We start from the raw sequence: 24,455 nt of genomic DNA, 5'->3' as shown, positions 1-24,455 counted from the left end.
TCTTCCAACTTGTAAGCACTGCCATTCTGGCATTCAAAACTTTTTTATTAGATTTAAAGTAAGTTCATTTATAATCTTTCAAGACAAGGCTTTGTTTTCACTTCACTCCAACTGCCAATAAAGCTCCCGAAGAGCACCTGTATAAATAACCCATGCTCTTCTCACTATCACTCTGTGTAAAAAGCTGAGGAATCTTGAAATGCAAAGTCAAATGATCAAAGAGAAAAAAGAAAAGACAATATTTCCAAGCCTCCAGCCTCCAAGTGGCAGTGTTACTTCCTTTCCCCCTGTTATTACAACCCTCTTTGTATTCCTTTTATATCTTCTTTCAATTCCAGGCTCAAAGAAAACAAAATTCTTAAATGGAGTAAAAAAAAAAAACCCATCCAATCCAGCATTATAAAAATAAGGAAAAAGATTTTAATCCATAGGTATAAAAAAAATATAAAAAGTAGAAGAAGAAAAACTAATCCATTCAATTTAAAGAATAGGAAACATTTGCAAAAGTTCCATCCGTAAAAGAAAATTTAAAAAAAGGATAACACACTGTCTAATGTAGCTTAATTTCGCTGCTTGTTCTCTTCTGTTTTCAAATTTAATTTAGCTTTAATTTTTTTGGGGGTAGTCTCTTTTATAATAATATTTCCTCACCAGATGGACACACTTTCTCTTTCTGTTTTCCTCCCATTCCGGTGCTGTCCCAACTTCAGCAGCTTCAATGGCTGCGCTTCTGTCGCCGGCAAAAAGAGATCCTCCTGGATCAATCAGGGACTTTGCGGTATTCCTGAGATCAGCAGAACATACTCTTCCCTGTCACCATCTCTTCAAGACGATTTAGGTCCAAAAGGACAGTCCAGCGGCAAAAGTATCGACTGCGATCTTGGAGCTCCAAGATCGCATGTCGTGTCGTTGCGACATCAGCTCCTCCTTCTCCCGTTTTTTTTTTTCCAATAACCTTTTGAGCCTATTATTATTATTTTGGCTGCCTTGTCTCAGTGGAGAGCATCTCTTAATTGAAATTATCTAAGCAGGTTGGGATATGATTACTACTTGGATGGGAATCCACTGAAAAGCTCAGGATTGTAGAAGAATTGAGGAGTCAACAAAAGCTTGAAAGGAGGCCAGAGCAAACCATTTCTAGCTTGTTTCCAAGGAAACAACATGAATATTATTTCTGGACAAATGGAAAAAGAGTTCAGGTAGGCTCAGTGAATCAGTACCTAAATGTGAATTTATTAAACTACAAAAAAATAGGAGGACACGCCAAAATTACTAAAGAAAAAGATATCTTTGTTTAATACTATACTTGTCCCTTAAGAACAACAGTTACAGGCAGCTTACTTCATTAGAGATGGGGACAATTGAGGTCAGTGTAGAAACAGATAGAAAAGATTATATGTAATTTAATACTGTATATTCCTCTCTTGTATGATAGAACTCAATTCAATATTTGATTCTTGTTTAACATCTTTAACATGGTGCATTGTTTTTTGTGGCATGAACAAACACATTTTGACCCATAGATACTAGGCTTATATGGAGACTGAGTTGTAGCATCTAGGCCAGGGCTATCAAACTCACGGCCCATGGGCTGGATGCATCACATGCTGGCCATGCTCACACATGGTTTAGCGAAGGGGGGGAAAGTCACAATGCATCACATGACATTGCCGTAATGACGTGAGTTTGACACCCCTGATCTAGGCTATGGAATTGGCTGTACTAGGAGGATCAATGGGAATCAGTATAAAAAACTGCATGTTATCATTCTTTCAGACAATCTTGTGGGATATTTTCAAATGTAACCAACTGTAAACTACTATCTGTGGGATTACGTTTTTAACTTCTTCATCAACAGTCTTATAATGCTAATCTTCCTTGATAGCATAAACAAAGTTTATATTATTATTATATATCTGTAGGTTTTCAAGTCTTATAAAACAAACCAAAGCTACACTCACATATAGCATCTTACTATTTTATACATCCATGATATAATCCCTAGAAACTGTATCCTGCAATCACAAATGACACAAATTCAGCCAGTTCTGACTGGTTCCAATGAACCGGTAGTGGAAATTTTGAGTAGTTCGGAGAATCTGTAAATACCACCTCTGACTGGCCCCGCCACCACCTATTCACTGCCTCCGGAATCCCAGCTAATCAGCTGGGTCTTCTTCTGTTGCCCTGCACAGGAGAATGGAGCTGGAAAGCAGGTTAGTGGGGTGGGGAGGAAATGGGGATTTTGCAGTATCCTTCCGCTGCCACGCTTACCAACCAAGCCACGTCCACCAAGCCAAGCCACACTCACCAAGCCACGCCTACAGAACCGGCAGTAAACAAATTTGAATCCCACCACTCATAACATAACCTTGGATTGCAACCATGTGCAAAATGGCATACCATAAAGTGGAAACAATGCATCTACATTCCTTACCATTTCCTCCAAGAGCTTTCATAGTCACTTCCATCTGGGCATATTCATAGTTGAAGCTGATCTCACTGGATACCTCGCTGGAGCTGTCTCCATCTAAATCCAGCTGTTCTTTGTCTTCATCCTCTGTTTCTACTTTCTTTTTCTTTTTGGGCAAATTCAGCCTTAAACATGAAAAAAAAATGCTAAAACCCGCCCTTTGAAAAGTGGTTTCATTTGATTTTGAAAATCTAGATGCCTTGTCAGTTCCCACAAGGAAAGTCAATTTAGAATCCAGCAGGAAGTTGGAAGTCTCAGATTGACAAGGATTGCTTCCAGGTGGGGGAGAGATGGAGAGAGTTGTGGGGACACAGAGGAGGCGCAGGGTAGGTGAGGAACAGTGCATAGGATCTGCAAGACGTGCCATGTGGGTTTGGGGAGTGTGAGAGGGGGAGTACACAAGAGGTGCATGAGAAGCCTGAGTTGGGGAAGTTCTATAGGGGTTTGCAAGAGGCACCACAGGGTGTTGTGGCCTGCCAGCAAAGCTGGCAGCAGATTCGGACTGTGAGGAGGTTGGGGAGGAACATGGACCAGTCCTGGAGTCTGGGGAAGGCTCTGACGAGTGCTCTGTGTCAGAGGCAGAGAGGGCTGTCTGACAGTTATCAGCTGCCTTTGGAGTCAGACATCAGTGAGGCAGACAAACAGCTGGAGCCTGTTCCCAGTGTGTGCATGCAGAGAGTTGCCAGACAAAGTGAACAGCTAAGGAACACGGGTTGACTTGGAAGTAAAGCCAAAGGTGGATGGTAAACGGCCCCTCCCATAGGGAATAAAGAAGGAGAGAAAGGGGAGGGCTGTTTGCAGGAGACAATTAGTTCATTCCTGCATTCTTGCCAATTATTGCACTGTCTGGAAGATATCGGCCTGGCTATTCTCCAAGCCTGATAAAGGTCGGTAATTGTGAACTATCTTGAAAGACTGTGGGCTGGGACTTTGCTGGAGAGGAATTCACTGTAAATTAAATAAAAGGGGTTTATCAGGACGAGGACTTGGCTTCATGCTGCTGGGGACGCCTATGTCAGAACCAGGGGTAAATTCCAGCTGCTGCTACTACAGGCTCGCTCAGGGACATGCGCGCTTTATGCACACTACATGTGCATGCACATTACTATAAAAAAGCTTCTGTGCATGCACAGAAGTTAAAAAAACAAGATGGTGCCACCGAAAGAACTGGTTCAGGGGTGTAGCAGGCCAAGTTACTACCTACTCGGCTGAACCGGTAGGAACCCACCTCTGGACAGAACACAGAGATTAGGGAAGTGTGTGAGAGGTGCTTTGTGGGTGAGGAAGGTTGTGCAGCTCGGTGGGGTATGCAGGACTGTGAAGGATTATGCAAGGGTGCAAGGGAGGCACAGCAAGGATCAGGGAGGGTATGCAGGGGGCATCTGAGTGGAAGTTAAGGAAATATCTATGAAACAAAGACCCAAAGAGTCCCAGGTTGTATAGCAACACTACAGCAATTTTGCCATTGTACAAGAGTTAACATTTTGCTGTAAAATTATGACCATAATATCCAAGAAACAAAGACCTCAAAAAACTGGGTTTACAATTCCTGAAATTGCCAGTTAGCATAGCTACTGATCTTGCTGGTTGGACGGATTTGGGAACTTGTACTTCCAAATATCTGACAGTTGCCCAGTCGAAGAAGGCTAAACTATCTTGACTTTTAGCAGAGAACAAGACCAGCAGATCCATCCTGCAGAGTCGAGCCTCTGCAGCCAGTTTTTCAGATATTAAATGGTGCCAAAGGCATTCCAAACTCCTCTCTCTCAAAGCTGTACCAGTTAACAGAAGAAAATAAAAGGAATCAGCAGCTTACCGGAAAAAGTGATTGTTTCCCCACAAAATTCTGTCACCGTGGTGTAGCTGCGTGGGACCTACAACAGCTGTACCATTCACAAATGTCCTGTGTTGGAGAGGGGGGGGGGAGAGAGAAAGTAAATATAGTCATTCCCACATTGAGGATTTAATGCTTGCCCTTAATGCCACATGGCAATGATTAAGAAAACGATAATGTGAAGAACTTGTGTTGATCCCCCGCCTTTGAGCCACAGCAGCAAAACAGAGACGTTGCATGGCAAAATAAACTGAAGACAACCCAACACATCCGAATACTTCCTTTTCCTCTTTTACAAGGAAGATACATCAGGGCTCCTATAACTGGAGAAGGAAAGTCTTTGGAAAGAATCTTCTTCCTGCTTGAAAGAGGTCGTAGGTTTTTCCGCTTCCCGTTGTAACAACTATCCCATCTGCTGTTTAAAAAACAATCCCAAACAAATCTCTTTTGCACCCACCAGATACATGCCACCAGGGAACAGAGCACGAAAATTTAGAAGAGGGAGCAACAGCTGGTTTGAGCAACTTCCTTTGCCACTTTGCTTTCCATAGTCGAAAACTGCAGCTCGGTCCTAGGCAAGTTGCTTGTTTCAGGGCTTCTGGTCAATGCAGCAGGGGGCAGGGATGTTCACGGAGTTCTCCCTCCCCCTTTACTGAACACATAAGACATTCTGAGCCAAGAAAGCCCACAGTTTTGGCACAATTATTTATTCCAAGTATGTGCATGTATTTACTCTACTGGAAAAGTATTGGAATGAAAAAAAGCAGGCAATAAGGGGAAATGTGAGTCCTTTCATTTAGCAATAGAAATACCATTTAGACTTACTGTATTTTTCGGACTATAAGACACACCGGAATATAAGATGCACTGGAGTATAAGACGCATCATGATTTTGAAGAGGTAATTTTTTTTAAAAAAAGTTTTTGCACTCTGCAGGCCTCCCAAACCCTCTGCACGTCTCAATTTTTGCAAAAAAAAAAAAAGGGGGGGGGGCATGCAGAGCTTTGCAAGGCTCTTACAGTGCTCCTGAGGGCTGGGGGAGGGCAAAAACGAGCAAAAATGGCCTGTTTTTTGCTTGTTTTTGCCTTCCCCAATGCTCAGGAGCACTTCGCTATTCTCCCAAACTCTCTGCATGTCCATTTTTGAAAAGGAGGCGGGGTTTTGGTAGGCCAAAAAATGCTGTATTCAGTGTATAAGACGCACCCAGATTTTCACCCTCTTTTTTGAGGGAAAAGGGCACGTCTTATACTCCGAAAAATATGGTATATACTGCTTTACAGCTCTCTCTAAGCAGTTTAGAGTCGGCACATTGCCTTCAACAATCTGGGTCCTCATTTTACCCACCTCAGAAGGATGGAAGGCTGAGTCAACCTTGAGCCTGGTGAGATTTGAACTGCCAAATTGCAGTCAGCAGGCAGTCAGCAGAAGTAGTCTGCAGTACTGCACTGTAACCACTGTGCTACCATGGCTCATTTAGCTACAACAGTTCCAAAATCCAAATGTGGAACTTCTTCCATGCTTCATTTAATCCTGAAATAAGAGCAAAATTCTTGCCTCTATAGACAGAACACAGTACTCGGTTACCTAGTATTTTTCTGAGGCGTCAACATGACTTGTCCATCCCCAGTGATATCTATTATACAGTGTTCAGGAAGAATCCCCAATCCACAGAGCTGTATGTCTTGGGAATTATCGGATCCAATGAGTGTGTGCTCCTGCAAAAGATTCAAGATCAGGTCCACTGAAATCCAACAGAAATTCATATTACTTGCCACACATGAAACTGACCATTCTCAATTCATCCATAGTCCGGCTTTCTCAAAGTGCCCCAGCAAACTGTAATCTGTAAAATGATGGCTGGTTTCCCATCACAATAAAGCAAAACTAAACAGATTGAGGCATGGCTTAGCATCAAGTGTGCACTTGGTCATTACCTTCCCTTATACTTACTGTATAAAATGCCAATGAACTATGAGGAGGAAGTAGAGAGAAAGAGCAGTTTCCAGTCCTCGGAATTACAGATATTATCCTACCAGCTGAAATTGAAAAAATCAGGATTGCACTATGTTTGCATTTGCTATTAATGCAGTGCATCCATGTCTGTCTGTCTGTCTGTCATCTATCTATCTATCTATCTATCTATCTATCTATCTATCTATCTATCTATCATCTATCATCTATCTAAACAACATAAAAAAGGGAAAGTATGATGGCAGGAAATAAATGGGGGAAACAATGGAAGGATAAGAGAAAAAGAGAGAGAAAGCGAATATCTTATTGAATTAACGTTGCTTTCTTCTCCTCTGTACTATTTTTTAATTTGAAGCATAGTTCTGATGAAGAATAATGTATCCAGCTAGTCAATCATCTGAGAAGATGCTGACTGTACTATAATGGAAATTATTCTGTCCTTGACATTAAGTCTACTAATGTTACTCATCTTTACCTGTCTTTCTAGCACAGTAGCCTGCTGAATGTCAAAAGGAAAAAGAAGCATACTTCATTTGTTTCTTAAAATTCTGTGATTTTTTTTTCAATTCCTCAAAGCAGCCTTGCATTAAAAGAAATAAAAAATCATAGTAAAATTCAATTACATTTACTAACATTTATCATAAATCCTCAGAATAAGAAAGCTATAGGCAAACAAGCCTGGAAACCTGGATACTTTAGAATTTCTAAGCTACAGTTTACATCAGAGGTTTCCAACATTAGCAACTTTAGGACCTGCAGACTTCAGTTCCCAGAATTCCCCAGCCAAACCATGATGGCTAGGTAATTCTGGGAGTTTCGAGTCTATAAGTCTTAAAGTTGCCAAGGTTGGACTCTCCTGGTTTACAGCATCACTTACCTCTGGGCTTGATCAACAACCACCTTTCTACTTCTGAATTAGAGCATCTGTCTAAGGTGAATGAATTGGAAATGCTTTCTTCAGATCAGAAAGTGCTGCCTAGTTGCCTGAATGCTTAGCGCCAAGATATCAAGTGGATTTCGTTTTGTTTTGAGGCTGCAGGGAGGCATCATTCTGAGGAATCAAAGCATCCTTTTTGGATGCTACCTGCCTCATTTCTGAACGCTGGGAACACAACAATGGCCCCATTGAGGACCATAATAGAAAGACCAGAATTGTAAGAAGGGAAATCAGAGTGGGGGCAGGGAACCTGAGGCCCTCCAGATGCAGCCTCTCTGTTCAATGGTGAATAACAATGCTTGCTGGAACTGTTGGAATAATAACTGTTTGTGGATTTGGGCTTTATTGTCATTTTTATTTCTTTGTAGTTTGGCAGTTTGGAACAGATTCCTCCCACAGACAATCTGGCATGTGGATCATTACCAACTTGAATTGCATATCTGAATTGAAAGAAGGAGGGGAAGTGCATACTATTTGAGGATGAGTCTATCAGGGGCTATGAACCAAAATAACCATGCTAAAAGGCAGAAGGAATGGGCGTCCTGAAGCTATTCACTCAAATGTCTCTCTGGAAATGTAAGAACTAAAAGTTCAATTAAAGGATATATTTCACTCTAAACTAAGAAGACACTGAGTTCTATGCCGAATTAAATAATGCACAGAACTATTTCACTAAATCCATTTAAACAAGGCTTATTCAGACAGTGAGACCTCTACTTTTTTTTTTCAAAAAAAGAGGCAAAGGTTGAACAAAATGCAAATTCTAGCAGATAAAATGAAAAGATATGTGAGAATGACCTTGAGGGAGGAGGTGAAAAGATATTGCAGTTGCTTAAGGCTCACAGAAAGAAATGTAGAAAGGGTCCACCTTAACTGATCAAGCTATAAAGAGATGGTGGGTTGTTTGTACTTTCAGACTTGTGAAATTGTGTTAATGTAGCCTTATAATATAGTAGAATTAACTGTTGGAGAAAGAGACTTAGAAAGTCTCTAATTGATCATGGTTGTAAAGAGAGAGTGTGGGAAATTTGTGCTCTCAGACTTCCAAAATTATGTTCATTTAGACTACAATAAAGGAGAATTAGCCCAGCAAGTCATGTTTCCTGTCTGATTTATCCAGGAGAGTTGACACCAGGAGACCCTTCATATTGTAGTACATCTGGGGGTAATATCCTATTCTAAATTTTATCAGCACTGTTAACTGTAGCTAACTCTAGCATATCATATAAAGAAGTCACCATTTTAGATTCATAAAGAAGGAGTCTATACTTACTACAAAAGGAACTGAAATGTATTATGCTAATTTCCTCCCTTTTTTTCTTTCTTTCTCTTTCTGAATTCTAAGATACCAGTATTAGGGTGCTAAGATGAAATCTTAACATTTTGCAAATAGACAAGGTCACCTCCTGCATGTACTTTGTTGTCAAGACATTCTTTGAAGGCCTTCATGCTGAGTAGCGAAGAAACAGATATGGCATCAGGAACTAGTTGGGAGGGGGGAGTGCCAGCTGACAAAGCTAGACACCCACACTGCCTTGAAATTCTCTGAAGCTATTCAAAGTCAGCTCTTTTGTTGCTTCAAGGGAACAGCGATGACTAAAGATTTCCCCCCCCCCACCCTGTACATTCTTCAGGGTGCTAGCCCACTATAAATAGGATTACTGATTTTTCTTAAAGAGGCAGCATTTAAAGTAATGTCACAGGTCTGAATAAGTTTATAAGCAGCTTTGACACATCTAAACAATATTGTAAGAAAAAGGTCTGCGATAAATATACTGTATTATTGGCTTACTTTAAATGGCAGACTATCCATTTAGGAGCTGGCTTCATGAACTTGCATTCCCTGCCTGATGCTTCTGCTTTTGCATTATGACTTGGCATTACATATGCAGTAATGCAAGCCATGATTCTGCAAATTTAGTTCTCTCATAATCATGGCTTGCAATTAGCTGAAAAGCAAGAACTGGGAAATCTGTTTCAATTCCATAGTTGCCAAGATAGGACTTTTCCAACTTCAAGGGGAGCAATAATGATGACTTATTGTACAAAGCTGCTGAGACATATTGTATTGTATTGTGTAAGTGCTAAGTATTGAAGTATATATTTTCTCCAAGGAGGCTATATTCACAGGATGACAGCATTGAAAATACTCTATATTGCCAAAAGTATTCGCTCACCCATCCAAATAATCAGAATCAGGTGTTCCAATCACTTCCATGGGCACAGGTGTATAAAATCAAGTACCTAGGCATGCAGACTGTTTTTACAAACATTTGTGAAAGAATGGGCCGCTCTCAGGAGCTCAGTGAATTCCAGTGTGGAACTGTGATAGGATGCCACCTGTGCAACAAGTCCAGTTGTGAAATTTCCTTGCTCCTAAATATTCCACAGTCAACTGTCAGCTGTATTATAAGAACGTGGAAGTGTTTGGGAATGACAGCAACTCAGCCACGATGTGGTAGGCCACGTAAACTTGTCCAATGTGTGTGACCTCACAAATGCGCTTCTGGAAGAATGGTCAAAAATTCCCATAAACACACTCCTGAACCTTGTGGACAGCTTTCCCAGAAGAGTTGAAGCTATTATAGCTGAAAGGGTGGACCGACGTCATATTGAATCCTATGGATTAGCAATGGGATGTCACGTAGAGTAAGTTCATATGCGAGTAAAGGTAGGTGAGCAAATACTTTTGGCAATATAGTGTATATTTATGGGGGAATCTGATTTGCAACTGCACACATCAAATCATGATTGATACAAATCTTCTGCTTTTCATAACCTAAAAAAGAATGATCTATATCCTAGTGTCTGTTGAAAAAAGTTCACAATTAACAATAAAATCTTTGGTTTGAGCACACGGACACTGAATAAATAGCTTTGTATCCTGAAGAGCTCAGCCTGACAGAAATGAAATGTCATAAAATCTGCTTTTGCTCAACCAATCTGTCTTGAGCCACTAAAAAAATTATCAAATCCAGAGTGGATTTTGAAATATTTTCCATATTTTCAAAAGAAAATGGGTCTTAGAGGAGAATTCAACAACGAGATGTGTAGGAACTTCTTACATTTACAACAATTTTAAAACAACCCCGTACATCTCTCTAGTATCTCACCTTTAAATAGTAGACCAAAAGTTCATTGAGGGCAGGGTCAGCATTCAAATTCACCAGAAAGCACTTGTTATCACCCACTTTGATCCCAGATGACTGAAGAGAGATGCCAAGGCTTTCAAGTTGTTTCTGCCGTTCCTATTTGAGAGGAAAACAACTACCATTAGAAAAAAACAACTAGAACCATATATTCTCCCACAATGTTATTCTTCCCTTCGCCCTGGACCTAACAGAGAAAGAAAACAAAAGGAGAGCCATAGTCAATGATTGGCTAAAAGGTAAAAGGCAAAGGATCCCCTCGCACATATGGGCTAGTTGTTCCTGACTCTAGGGCCTGGTGTTCATCTTCGTTTCAAAGCCAAAGAGCCAGCACTGTCCGAAGACGTCTCCGTGGTTATGTGGCCGGCATGACTAAATGTCAAAGGTGTACGGAACGCTGTTACCTTCCCATCAAAGGTGGTTCCTAGTCCTATCCATCTCTTTGAGCTGCTACAACCACAGCTGCTCTCCTTATCTCCAAATTTCATTTTGGGTGAACAACCTGCAACCCTCAGCCCATGTTTGGCCCCAACTGCTTTTCACAGATCCAGAAATAACACCACCAAACCACTGAAAAAGAAAGGAATGAATACCAACATTTAAGCTTAACTCGTCAAATAATTAAGACAACATCTGCCATATAAAAAAATAAATGATCCTGAAATCACTGATCTGCCCAATTCAATGACACGATGATCTTATTGTCCTGCAACGACAGCCTTTAGCTGTGCTCATTTAACCCAACCACCCAATCACCCTCAGGGGAGAAAAATATTGCTGATATGATTTGGAATTTAGCCATAGGAAACACCACTTCCCAGGATAACTGAGACAAAAGTAGCCACTGTCAAAAAAAAAAAAAAAGGAAATATGTATGCAATGCAGGGAAGGGGAGGAGAAAAGAGGTTTAAGCTTCCTGTAGAATATAGTCTCAAGGGCCATTAATTGAGAAACCAGGGTCTTGGGTGTATAAGCTAAAAAGGTATGTATGAAGATTAAACTCCAAAGTTTTTGTTCTCATCCAATTTATTCCAACAGGAACCCTTATTTTGAAAAATGATTCCCAGCAGGGATCACCGGTGGTAATAGGGTGTGGCTTTGAACATACATAATGTCAAGAGTTTTGTAGAATTGTGGTGCAATAGGCAAATGTTAAATGGCCCAATTTTCAGGTGAGTCCTCAATTTCACAAGTGTTTGGCTTTCTCAACAAATCTGTAAAAGGTTTTAAGTGGGAATACCAACATTTCCTAAGATCTTATGAAGCGTTTTTCATTCCTCTGGTCCCTTATTTTTTTTAAAAAAATGATTTTTGGATCCCATGGAGGCCCTGTAATGGAGTACTTAAAACAGGATTGGCAATGGCACCCTTAAGTGCTTGTTTCACATCTGCCCCAGAACCATTTCCACAGGATCAATAAAATAAAATTAGATTTATTAGATTTTAGATTAGATTTTAGATTTTATTAACATTTGTAGGCCGCCCTTTTCCCTGAGGGGACTCAGGGCGGCTCACATAAAATCAGGGAGGGGGAACACAAACAATGACATAGACACATATAATAAAAGTAATAAGCAACATACATTCATCTTAAATTAGCTTAAAGCACCACATCATTTCCCTCCCACATCATCACAGCACCTACTACGTCTCTCAACCTTCAGAAAAAAAAATAAGTGCTCACCTTTTCTTTAAACTATCAGTAAATCCATCACTGCTTTTGAAAGTTTTATGACAAGAACAAATATTCTTCAGGGTACGAATTAAAAGATGGAGGCAGGAGACCATTGAGTAAGGAATAACATTAAAGGAAGATATGGCTGAATGATCTGACCTCCCTTATGATGTTTTTAGGACCTTGAATAGATTGAGGGTTGGAGCACCTAAGTGTAAAACCAATATGTTCGAATGGAGGCTCTTAGCTGATGTTCTGACATAGGCTTCACAAAATCATGAAGCAGACTTCTTGTCCCGACAAAACCCCTTTTTATTAAGCTAATGTGAATTCCTCTCATTCACATCCAGCGAAGTCCGGCAACAGTCTTTCAAGGGTGAATTTACAACCACAGGCTTTATCAGGCTTGGAGAGCTGCCAGGCCGCTATGTTCCAAACACAATGCTGTGCAAGAAAATACTTGTCAAGGAGTCTTTGAAAGTCATTAACAAATCTTCATACTAATTAAGTGAACTAATTGTCTCCTGCAAACTCCACTCCCCTTTTGCTACTCTTTATTCTCTATGGGGGGGGGGGGGGCGGGATTCACCATCCACGTATGCCTTTACACCTGAGCCGGCCCTTGTTCCTTAATTGTTCCCTTCTCCTGGCAACTCTGTGCATGTGCACATCTGGAACAGGCTCCAGCTGTTCTTCTGCCCCACTGATCTCTGACTCTGAAGGCAGCTGATAACTGTTAGATGGCCCTGGCCCCATAACTGCCTCTGATGCAGAGCACTCATCAGAGCCTTCCCAGATTCCTGGAGTGGCCCATGTTCCTCCACAACCTCCTCATTGTCTGAGTCTGCCACCAGCTCCACTGGCTGCTGGCGGGCCACAACAGCCAATAACAACACACCGTGTGAATGTAGAGAGACACAGAACCTAGCCTATCTGCAATCTACAACAAGAAATATGTACCAACAATGAATTATTTTTGGCCAACAACAAGGGTATGAAGGTGGCTTCATTTTGGCAGTCCAAAGTTTGATCTAGACACAGAAGATCACTACTTTTGAAACAATAATCTCTCTTTGAATTGACCATCCTAGAACTTAAGAAATAACTCATTCATAGGATCATAAATTATCCAGAGGTATCGTGAGCTTTCATGGTATTTCACCATTGTTTAAATGGTGACAGTAATTGTCATTATGTGCCAGCAAAACTCAATACAAAAATGCAGACCTGTGCAATTTCTTCTGTCTTCCTGAGCTTCTCTTCCCAGGTTACTGTCATCTCCTGGATAAGTTTTTCAGACTCTTCCAAACGATCTTTTAATTCTGGAGATTTCATAGCCTAAAAGATTAAGGGGGGAGGGGGAGTGAAGGTGTGAAAGAAAAAAAGCAAATTATGGAATTCTCCTTAGAAGGGCCATCAAATTAAGGTTTCATGCATTCTTCATGATCTTATCATTGTGATCTATGAGACTGAAAAGTAGCCACCATGAATAATACATGCAGGAAACCTCTGTTCTTATTGAGTGTAATACTGGGAGAGGATACCTGCATATGGGTGGAAAAAGTCTGACCTTCCAACTCAGCATTTTACTACAATGCTGATAAGAGGAAATCCTAGTGTAACAATTGTGTATTATTATTAAATTTATTACAGTTACTGACCAGTATTTTGTGCAATTATTGTAAGAGATTACATGGCTTAAATTAAAAGTACAGATATTTTCCAAAACCAATCAAAGTAAATGAAATATTTCAATTATAATGCTATAAATGCAGGTTATAAAATACTAAGGATTCTAAGTATTAAAATTAATGGGATTATAAAACTATTTTGTGAATAAAAAACTTAAAATGCTTACTTTACACTAAATATTAAACAGCTAAAAGTATTGGGCATGTAGGTATGTGTATGTAGATGCACAGGTATGTGCATATATATATAAATCCTGCATGTATAAGCAAGCATGTATGTGCAAGTATAAGTGTACCTAAATTTTGTTAGGATTGGTGACTGTCAAATATAACAGAAAACTAAAAAGCATAAAACATGAAAAAGGGAAAAAGTATATTAGTAGAATCCTAAAATAAAAGGAATAGTATCCCCGTGTAAAGTGATGGCAGCTGAAATAAGGTGCAAGAAGACTTACCTCTGCTTTGGTAAGCTGTTCCCTGAGTTTTCCTACTTCCTCCCTCAGTTCTCGGATGATCCGGGCATTGGGATCTTCATTGACCACAGCATGGTTCACAATGTTCTTGGCTCGGTCTGCATACCTCAAGGTAGAAAGTATCTCATCATAATTATCTGCTGCTGGACTGACGGTAGCAACCATCGCAGTCTTACTGTTGCCACCAAGGCTGTCCTGGGAATGTGGAATCAGAGAATAGGAATTTGAGGAGTTTTGATTGCTTGATTTTAAGAATTTATAAGGACACCCAACTCCAAGATCAACAAGGAGAAATCTATCCATGAAAAAGGACTGATTATACTTGGAGCAAAGCCATACCACCTACCTCTAATCCCTCTGACAAGAAAATATCTACTGGTGATATTTCTGGGAGATAGAAGGTACTGTAACCCATACAAAATGCAGACAATAAATGATGTGACCCACAGTGGCGCAGTGGTTAGAATGCAGTACTGTAGGCTACTTCTACTGACAGCTGGCTGTCTGCAATTTGGCAGTTCAAATCTCACCAGGATCAAGGTTAACTCAGCCTTCCATCCTTCCGAGGTGGGTAAAATGAGGATCCAGATTGTTGGGGGCGATATGCTGACTCTGTTAACCACTTAGAGAGGGCTGTAAAGCACTGTGAAGTGGTATATAAGTCTAAGTGCTGTATGTACTGTATATACTTTATGTTGGCCTCACACAACCAGGCACTATACAACTTGCCTCTGTTGGATTACATTTCCATTAAGACCTCAGCTAGCATTCCTAGTGGTTAGGGAAGATGGGAGATACCATCTCAAACATCTAGAAGTCATTAGGTTGTATAAAGCTGATTTAAGTTGCCTACAAAGTGTAGGCGTGCACAGCTGCTGGGAATCATTTATAAATCTTTTTGAGACATTCCTAATTATTGTGGTGAATTTAAGCTTTCATAACTACCCTGGTTAAATTCAGTATAATTTCTTGCACATTTGCTTTAGATGTGGGAAACTAAGATTTAAATCTGTGCTAAAGTAACCATCACCTTTGTCTGCCTGAGGATGGAGATAAATGAAGATTATTATAATGCATAACTTTCTAAATTGTAAGACAAAAGGCTAGATAGCAATAGCAATATCACTTAAACTTAAATACAGCTTTACAGTGATTTACAGCCCTCTCTAAGCAGTTTACAGTGTCAGCATACTGCCCCCAACAATCTGGGTCCTCATTTTACTGACCTCAGAAGAATGGAGGCTGAATCAACCTTGAGCAAAGTGACACTTGAACTGCTGAACAGCCGGTAGCTGGCAGTCAGCAGAAGTAGCCTGCAGTACTGCATTTTAACCACTGGGCCACGGCAGCTCTAAATACTGATCAAAACACAATATGAATAGCAATAATATATAGCAGTGATGGCGAACCTTTTTGGCACTGAGTGCCGAAACCAGAATGTGCATCCATGCACGTGCATGTGTGCGCACTGGAGCGCCAGAAACCCAAAGACCTGGTGGCCGGTGCACGCATGTCTGTTTTTTGGCCATTTTTGGCTGTTTTCAGGCTGTTTTTTCGGCCCAAAAATGGCTTGAAAACAGTTCAGAAAATGCCCCGAAAAATGCTCTGTTTTGGGCTATTTTTCAGGCTGTTTATGGTGCTCCAGCACCTGCAAAGACCAGCTGGCTGGCACCAGAAACCAGAAGAGCAGCTGGCAATGGCGCACATGCCTACAGAGAAGGCTTTGCGTGCCACCTCTGGCACGCGTGGCACAGGTTCACCATCACAGATATTGAGCATACTCCAAATGTAAAAAGCCCTTCAAGGGCATTGTCTAAACCACCCAAATACATGAAGGATGTTTTAGTTTTCATCAGCAGATTATGGTGAAAGAGAAATGCTAAGGCAGAGAATACAGTGATTCCATCAAGCAACAATAAAATTCTATTTGCTACACCAGCTGTGCTACAAGAAATATTACACTAGGCGCAAAAGAGAACTATTCCTCTTAAGTAAATGGCATTGAGACAGCTGCTGCTAAACAAATAAAAAGAAGGACAAACAACCTTCACACATCTCTAAATGAGTAACAAATGCTTTGACCATAAGTGCTTAAAATGGCCTGGACCCAGAATATACAAAGAGAGCTCATAAAAGCCTGGTATCCTTCAGATGCAATGGAATTATTGCTCTTTGAATTCTGAGCTAGAATCAGTCATCCATATGTCTACTTCTCCTTTGGATAAAGTTAGTCTGAGCAAAATGGTGCTGCTTTGGTTTGGAGCAATTCCTCAGCATAAAAAAGGTACCTTTGATGATATCTTCCTTGATGTTATAAATAAAAAAAGGCTGAGATGGGTCACTGATTCAAAGCTATGCTTGTTATTATGTTTTAGTATTTAATATTTACTATTTAATGGTCAATGTTAATTGAGCTTAAAGTATAGAAATCTATATGTATAAAAATCGGTGTGTGTGTGTGTGTGTGTGCGTGTTTCAGCATAACCTCTGCAATGCCTTGAGCAATTTCAACCAAATTTGGTACCCAGATATCTTACTCTCTGGAAACAAATACTGTGGGGGGTAAGACACTCCTCCTAAAACCCTTGTGGTGTGTGTTCTGTTAAAATAAGCCTGTTATGCCTTAAAATGTCTTCTACCGTACTGCCGTAAAAGGGATTCTACTGTATAGTGCAATGGAATTGCCATGGTAACGGCTTCACAGTACTCCACAAGGGGGCTCCCTCTGGTAAAGGGGAAAATCCAACATTAGAAAATCCATTTGATCTGGACATTTTCAACAGGGCTTTGACTATTTTTGAGGACAAATGTATGGCTTCTGGGGGCACAGGGAAAACATATGTAACTTTGTATTTGTATTTGTATTTATTAGACATTTATAGGCCGCCCTTTTCCCTGAGGGGACTCAGGGCGGCTTACAGTCAAAAAGGAAAGGGAGTGTAGGACAATACAAAAAGAAATGTGCACAAAAGTAAATTAAATAGTAAAACTCAACATTCACTCAACATTCGGGAGGGGCAAAAGTAAACTTATCCCCAGGCCTGACGGGCTAGCCAGTTCTTGAGGGCTGTGCGGAAGGCCTGGACGGTGGTGAGGGTACGAATCTCCACGGGGAGATTGTTCCATAGTGTCGGAGCCGCAACAGAGAAGGCTCTCCTCCGAGTAGTTGCCAGTCGGCACTGACTGGCGGATGGAATACGGAGGAGGCCAACTCTATGCGATCTGATGGGACGCAGGGAGGTAATTGGCAGAAGGCGGTCTCTCAAATAGCCAGATCCACTACCATGGAGCGCTTTATAGGTGGTGAGTAGAACCTTGAAGTGCACCCGGAGATCGACAGGTAGCCAGTGCAGCTCACGGAGGATCGGTGTTATGTGGGCGAACCGTGGTGCGCCCACAATCACTCGCGCGGCCGCATTCTGGACTAGCTGAAGTCTCCGGATGCTCTTCAAGGGCAGCCCCATGTAGAGCACATTACAGTATTCCAGCCTGGAGATCACAAGGGCTCGAGTGACTGTTGTGAGGGCCTCCCGATTCAGGTAGGGCCGCAACTGGCGCACCAGGCGAACCTGGGCAAATGCCCCCCTGGTCACAGCTGAGAGATGGTGGTCAAAAGTCAGCTGTGGGTCCAGGAGGACTCCCAAGTTGCGGGCCCTTTCTGAGGGGTGTAAGTTTTGTCCCCCAGCCTGAGTGATGGTATGTTGGTCAAATTTTTGGGAGGGAAACACAACAGCCACTCGGTCTTGTCTGGGTTGAGTATCAGCTTGTTTGCTCTCATCCAGTCTTTAACGGCTTCTAGACCCCGGTTCATCATGTCCACCGCTTCATTGAGTTGGCACGGGGCGGACAGATACAACTGTGTATCATCCGCATATTGGTGGTATTTTATCCCGTGCCTTCGGATGATCTCGCCCAGCGGTTTCATGTAAATGTTAAATAGTAGGGGGGATAGGACCGACCCCTGCGGCACCCCATAAGTTAGGGGCCTCAGGGACGATCTCTGCCCCCCCCACCAACACCGACTGCGACCTGTCCGAGAGATAGGAGGAGAACCACTGCAAAACAGTGCCGCCCACCCCTATCTCCCGCAGTCGTCGCAGAAGGATACCATGGTCGATGGTATCGAAAGCCGCTGAGAGGTCCAGGAGAACTAGGATGGAAGCATGGCCTCCATCCCTAGCTCACCAGAGATCATCGGTCAATGCGACCAAAGCGGTTTCTGTGCTGTAACCGGGTCTGAAGCCAGACTGGAAGGGGTCAAGATAGTTAGCTTCCTCCAAGGTACGCTGAAGCTGGAGAGCCACCACCTTCTCAACAACCTTCCCTACAAAGGGGAGGTTGGAGACTGGACGATAGTTATTAAGAACAGCTGGATCCAGGACGGTTTCTTCAGGAGGGGTCTTACCACCGCTGTCTTGAGCGCGGTGGGAAAGTACCCCTCCCGAAGAGAGGCGGTCACAACCGCCTGGATCCAGCCTCGTGTCACCTCACTGCTGTTGGCAACCAGCCAGGAGGGACACGGGTCCAGTACACAGGTGGAGGCACTCACAGCTCGCATAGCCTTGTCCACATCCCCAGAGGCAACTTCCTGAAACTCAACCCAGAGATGGTTTGCCAAGTTTTCTCCTTGTGTCTCGGCTGGATCTACTGGGGTGGAGTCCAGGTCCGCTCGAAACCGGGCAACTTTGTCCGCCAAGAACTGGACATACTCCTCAGCCTTACCCTGTAGGGAGTCCCCCGTCTCCCTCCTATTTAGGAGGGAGCGGGTTATCCTAAACAGGGTGGCTGGGCGGGACTCGGCGGACGCTACCAAGGAGGCAATATATGTTCTTTTTGCTGTTCTTAAAGTCCGAATATACTCCTTGGTGCATGCTGTTAAAAGTGCCCGTTTCGACTCGGACCTATCGGACCTCCACGAGTGTTCTAGGCGTCTCCTCCGGCGCTTTACCTCCCGGAGCTCCTCAGTAAACCAAGGAGGCCTCCGGGGGCCGCTGACCCGGAGGGGCCGTAGCGGCGCAATCCGGTCTAGAGACTCCGAAGCTGCCGAGTGCCAGGCAGCGACGAGGGTCTCCGCCGAACTGTGGGCGAGGGTATCAGGAATAACCCCAAGCTCCGTCTGGAACCTAACAGGATCCATCAGTCGCTTGGGGCGGAACCAGCTGATCAGTTCCTCCTCCCTACGGTGGGGGTTTGGCCTCCGGAAGTCTAGCCTCAGTAGGTAGTGGTCTGACCACGACAGGGGTATGATCTCATTACCCTCAGACCAAGATCGTAACTCCACTGCTCCGAGAGGAATACGAGGTTCGAGCGTGTGACCCGCTGAGTGAGTGTGGGCCTCGGATTACTGAGTCAAGCCCATGGCTGTCATGGAAGCCATGAACTCCTGCGCTCCATCAGAGTGTTCACCGAGCGAAGGCAAGTTGAAGTCCCCCAGAACTATAAGTCTAGGGAACTCAACTGCTAGCTCGGCTACTGACTCGAGGAGCGAGGGGAGGGCTGCTGCAACGCAGTTGGGAGGCAGGTATGTAAGCAGCAGACCCACTTGACCCTTGAGGTCCAGCTTCACCAGCAGGGACTCACACCCGACAAGCTCCGGAGCAGGGATCCTACGAGGTACTAAAGACTCCCGGACTACAATAGCCACACCGCCACCCCTTCCCTGGGCTCTCGGCTGGTGTAGCACCTGAAATCCCGGCTGGGCACATCTCAACGAGGGGGACTCCTCCCTCCGTGCCCAGCCATGTCTCAGTAATACATGCCAGGTCTGCGCCCTCATCAGTTATCAAGTCCCGATGAGGGGGCCTTATGAACGACAGACCTGGCATTTAGCGACAGCAGCCTGAGACCAGGGTCCTGAATACTCGCACCATCTGACCTTGGAGTGGGACTCCTAGGGCCGGAAGGAGGGATCTCTATGACACAGCGAGCCCTCCTTCCCCGATGATGGCCTGCCCTAAAGTCCCCGCCATATCTGCCTCTCCCTGTTATGACCACAATGCTCCGACCCTCTCCCGTGGATATAGCCCCCCCAACCACCCCGGTGGCCCCCGCATACCCCGCCAGGTCCTCCGAATCACTCATACCCAAGCTCTCACACAAACAGTCCTCACTAAAAAAGTTAAAAACACCAATACAACTATATAATAATAAAAAGTGAGATCATTCATATCATCTCAAACAATCCCATGCACTCAACATACCGATTAAAGAAATATAGGAAAAGTTGCGCAGTTCGTAATAGTCCAAAGGTGCCTTCCACCTCTCCTGAGGAGGGTAGCACCTTAATGGGAGCTCCGCTAAGGAGACCAATATCGTCCAAGGGAGGGGAGGATGGGGGACAAGGTGGATCTGGGCAGCAGCTGTAACAGGGGGAGTCAAGGGGCTAACCATAGTGGAGAAAGTCTGATGGTTAAGTTCAATTCAGCCATCCCCTTGATGTTATTTCCAGGTTAAGTCCTAGGGTGGGAAAGAATATCTGTCTCTGATGGAAAAAAGACAGGGGGGAGATGTTCTAATCACCAATCACACTCTCCTTCAATTCCGTCCCCTCTAATTCCGTCCCCTAACTAATTTAATTGTAGCTGAAATCAGGGCTTTTCCTGTCTAATACAGATTTAGGCTTAATAAATATTCGGACAACACTGGGTTTTGTCAGCTAGTATATATAAAAGTGTAGAAGGGTATTCAAGCCTTTTCATAAGCTATTCCCACATCTTCCTTATGTGGGAATAAAATACCTTCATACTATTTTCTATGGCTGAGCTTGTGAAAATAGAGACTTCTCCATAATAAGGCTTAGCCAATGATTACTTTTATTATAAACAGACGCTTCCTTGAAGATACGTTGTGGGCACAAATTCTAAATGAAAATTGAAAGAAAGACGAAGGAAGGAACTATAGAATCAGGAGAGAAATGTAACATCTAGGCTCTACCACCAAAAGTTGCATTCTATGTCTCTTTTAAAATCAACACAAATTAGATTTTTAAAGCAAATACAGAAGTGAATAACTATTCAAGATGATTAACTCAAAGCAGCCATGCACTGGCACAAAAATCCTGACAGAAAAGCAAAAGAAATAATAATTCCCCCCCCCTTTACTTGCTCTATAATTGCTAGAAATAACTCATCATATTTGTTTAGAATTCAAATGTTATGCCAGATGCCGTCAGCTTTGAGCCCAGCTTTGGTACTTTCGCTGTTCCATCACAGTGCTTTTTAGCCAAGCCCAGGAACTCCATATTCCCAGACTTCTATTCAGCATAGGGACAAACACAGTTGCTGAAACCTCCAGGCACTTGAGCACAAAATTCAATGCTCCTTTTCTCTGAAGCCATAGCACACTCGATAACAACTTGGAAGGTTGTGATTCTGACAGAGGAAAGAGAAAAGCAAGAAAGGGCAATGGAATTTAACTATCCCTGTTTCTCACCTCAATATCGCTCTCTTTACAGAAGCTGTTTTTTCTATATATACAAAAATGGCGCTGTGTATGTGTGTTCCAGCATAACTCTGGAACGCCTTGAGGAATTTCAACCAAACTTGGTACACAGATGACTTACTCTGTGGAAAAAACCACTGTTGGGGTAAGACACCGCTAACGCAGGGATGGGTTGCTGCTGGCATTACTGTCGGTTTGGTGCATGCGCAATTTTGCGCATGCGCAATTGCCCATCAATAGGTCTATGCATGTGCAGAACATTAAAAAATGGGGAAAAAAATGCCATGCCAATGGAGAACCGGTTAGGAGGCGTGGCAGGCCTAGGTCACTGCCACTTCTGATGACCTAGACCAGCAAACCACTATCGGTTCGGCTGAACCGGTCCGAACCGGTAGGAACTCACCTGTGCCCTAACACCCCTCGAGGTGTTGTGTCCATTAAGATACAGTCTGTTGTGCCTTAAAATGGCTTCTACTGTACTGCTGTAAAATGACTTCTACTGTAAAGTGCAGTGGAGTGACCATGGTAATGGCTTGACAGTACTCCACAAGGGGGCTCCCTCTGGGGAAAATCCAACATTAGAAATTACATTTGGTCCGGACATTTTCTCCCTATAAATAATACCTGGGCAATGTTGGTTTATGAGTTAGTTTATATAAGGGAAAAGATATTGAGTGTCTATATTCCCCTTCCCCCAACAGAGAAAAGCTTATGGAATATGATTTTTACCTGTTAAAAAAAAATTAGAAGGGAAATTTGTACCCCCTTCCGTTTCTGATTGTTAGCCGCCCTGAGTCTCTCGGGAATAGGGCGGCATACAAACTGAATAAAATCTAAATAACATAGAATGACACACAGGAACCATCTCAAGCTAGAAAATACTACTATAATGTAAGCATTTACTGTCTGCCTCTCAAGGCCGTCAAGAGGACTGGTTAAGGATTTATTAACTTGGAAAGGTGGTGTCAAACTTCAGTTATTTGGGAAAGTTCAAGGAAGCAAGAACTGCAGACCAAAGCTGTTTTAATGCTAGTCTGAGGGAAATGCAGAATTCTGGAAGTAAAGAGAATATTCTAGGCCCTGCTAATAATGAGTTCGTGTTAATGGGGAGGAGAGTATCTCTTTGACTGAAGCTTCTTCACAAGTTTCTTGCCTTTTAGACAGAGACATTTGTAAGGTAAATGGTCATTGGGTTTGCCTTCTTCTCTTGATTCCTGATTATCTACTGCCCTTTAAATTCTAGTGCACAAACTGACATAAAGGCTCTGACTTCATTGCACCGTGGTGGATCAATTATTCTTCTTTTCAATAAAGCTTCTATTATAACTGACTTGTTTTTGCAAGTCTCTTGCCAAAACTAAACTTTTAGGATTGATTATCCACAATAAAGGAACTGCAGACTAGTACTTGGTACAGTTGCTGTGAAGGCCCTGGAAAAGTTATTCAGACGCTGTCATGTATTTTGGCCTTGCAAAGATCAGAACAGTCTTTGCTGTTCTGTGCACCCTGTGACACTCTATGGAAGGGAAAGCTGGATTCTCAAAAGGCAAGATAGGAAAAGTATTGAACTCTGGCGTTGGAGAATACTCACAGACAGTCAAAACAAACAAAAGGATCATCGAACAAATCAACCAAGAAGCAAAAATGACAGGGCTCAAATTATATGTCAGAGAATTCATGACTGGGAGAGACATGGTAACAAGGTCAGCCAATGAATAGGCATAGCAACAGATCAGCAAATGGAAGCTGAAACAGATGGAGCCTGGGCATGGTTTAGCCCTGCAGCTCTGTGTGCTGTGCTGAGAATTGAAACTGAAACTAGTCTTGTCTGTATTAAGCTCTGAACTCTGAACTGAAACCAACCTCTCCTCTCTACCATGTTGGGAGAATCTGCTGTAGGTATTGTATATTTATTCATATGTTATTATGTATATAATACATAATGAATCCTGCTGAATCAGTTATCTGTGTGTGCTTTCTGGATGTGATTTCTGCAACACTCTGACATTATCCTTGACTTGCAACAGTTCATTTCGTGACCAAAGTTGCAGCAGCACTGAAAAAAGTGACATGATCATTTTTCACAGTTATGACCTTTGAAGCATTCCTGTGATCATATGATCAAAATTCAGATGCTTGGCAACTGGTTCATACTTATGGCTGTGTCCCAAGGTCATGTAATCATATTTTGCAACCTCCTGACAAGCAAAGTCAATGGGGAAGCCAGATTCACTTAACAACCGGGCTACTAACTTACCAAGTACAGTGATTCACTTAACAACGGTGGCAAGCAAGGTCGAAAAATGGGGCAAAACTCACTTAACAAATGTCTTGCTTAACAACAGAACTGGTGGGCTCAATTGTGGTCATAAGTCGAGGACTTCCTGGGCTTTGGACACATGCAAAGACGTAGCTCTCTTGGAGAAGGCTCTAATGCTGAGAAAGGTGGAAGGAAAAAGAAGAAACTGACTAGCAGCAAAATGGATAGATTCATATCTGCAATGGTTGCACCATTGGAAGAACTGAAAGACCAAATTATGGATACATCATCCTGGAGAAATTTTGTGTAGAAAGTTACAGTCAATGTCAATTTGATGACATGTAACCATTAAATTACTGAATAAGACATTAAATTTCTGGAAAACTGAGATTTTCTGCTAAGACTGATACTGTACACCAGTCTGATCTATTCTTCCTTCACTTAGAGTAGAGTCTTAAATGGATTAGACCTGGTGTAGTGGTTAGAGTGTAGTATTGTAGGCTACTTCTGCTGGCTGCCTGCAATTTGGCAGTTCAAATCTCACCAGGCTCA

General features: G+C 42.6%; 1 protein-coding gene across 1 annotated transcript in view; it reads right to left on the bottom strand.

Moving 5' to 3' along the window:
• The window catches only part of KIF13B (kinesin family member 13B), a 143,393-nt gene that overhangs the window by 70,438 nt on the left and 48,500 nt on the right, over positions 1-24,455 (bottom strand). The window contains exons 10-15 of the mRNA XM_032215247.1: positions 14,186-14,398; positions 13,267-13,377; positions 10,329-10,463; positions 5,892-6,022; positions 4,290-4,376; positions 2,438-2,598 (exon numbers count right to left, since the gene is read on the bottom strand). Coding sequence (XP_032071138.1) covers positions 2,438-2,598; positions 4,290-4,376; positions 5,892-6,022; positions 10,329-10,463; positions 13,267-13,377; positions 14,186-14,368 — 808 coding nt within the window. The 5' untranslated portion in view covers positions 14,369-14,398. The remainder of the gene's footprint in view (positions 1-2,437; positions 2,599-4,289; positions 4,377-5,891; positions 6,023-10,328; positions 10,464-13,266; positions 13,378-14,185; positions 14,399-24,455) is intronic.

Source organism: Thamnophis elegans, chromosome 4 (genome assembly GCF_009769535.1).
Source record: "Thamnophis elegans isolate rThaEle1 chromosome 4, rThaEle1.pri, whole genome shotgun sequence".
NCBI classification, from domain to species: Eukaryota; Metazoa; Chordata; class Lepidosauria; order Squamata; family Colubridae; genus Thamnophis; species Thamnophis elegans.
The sequence above is the reverse complement of the archived record's forward strand: the minus strand, read 5'-3'. Positions and strand labels throughout refer to the sequence as shown.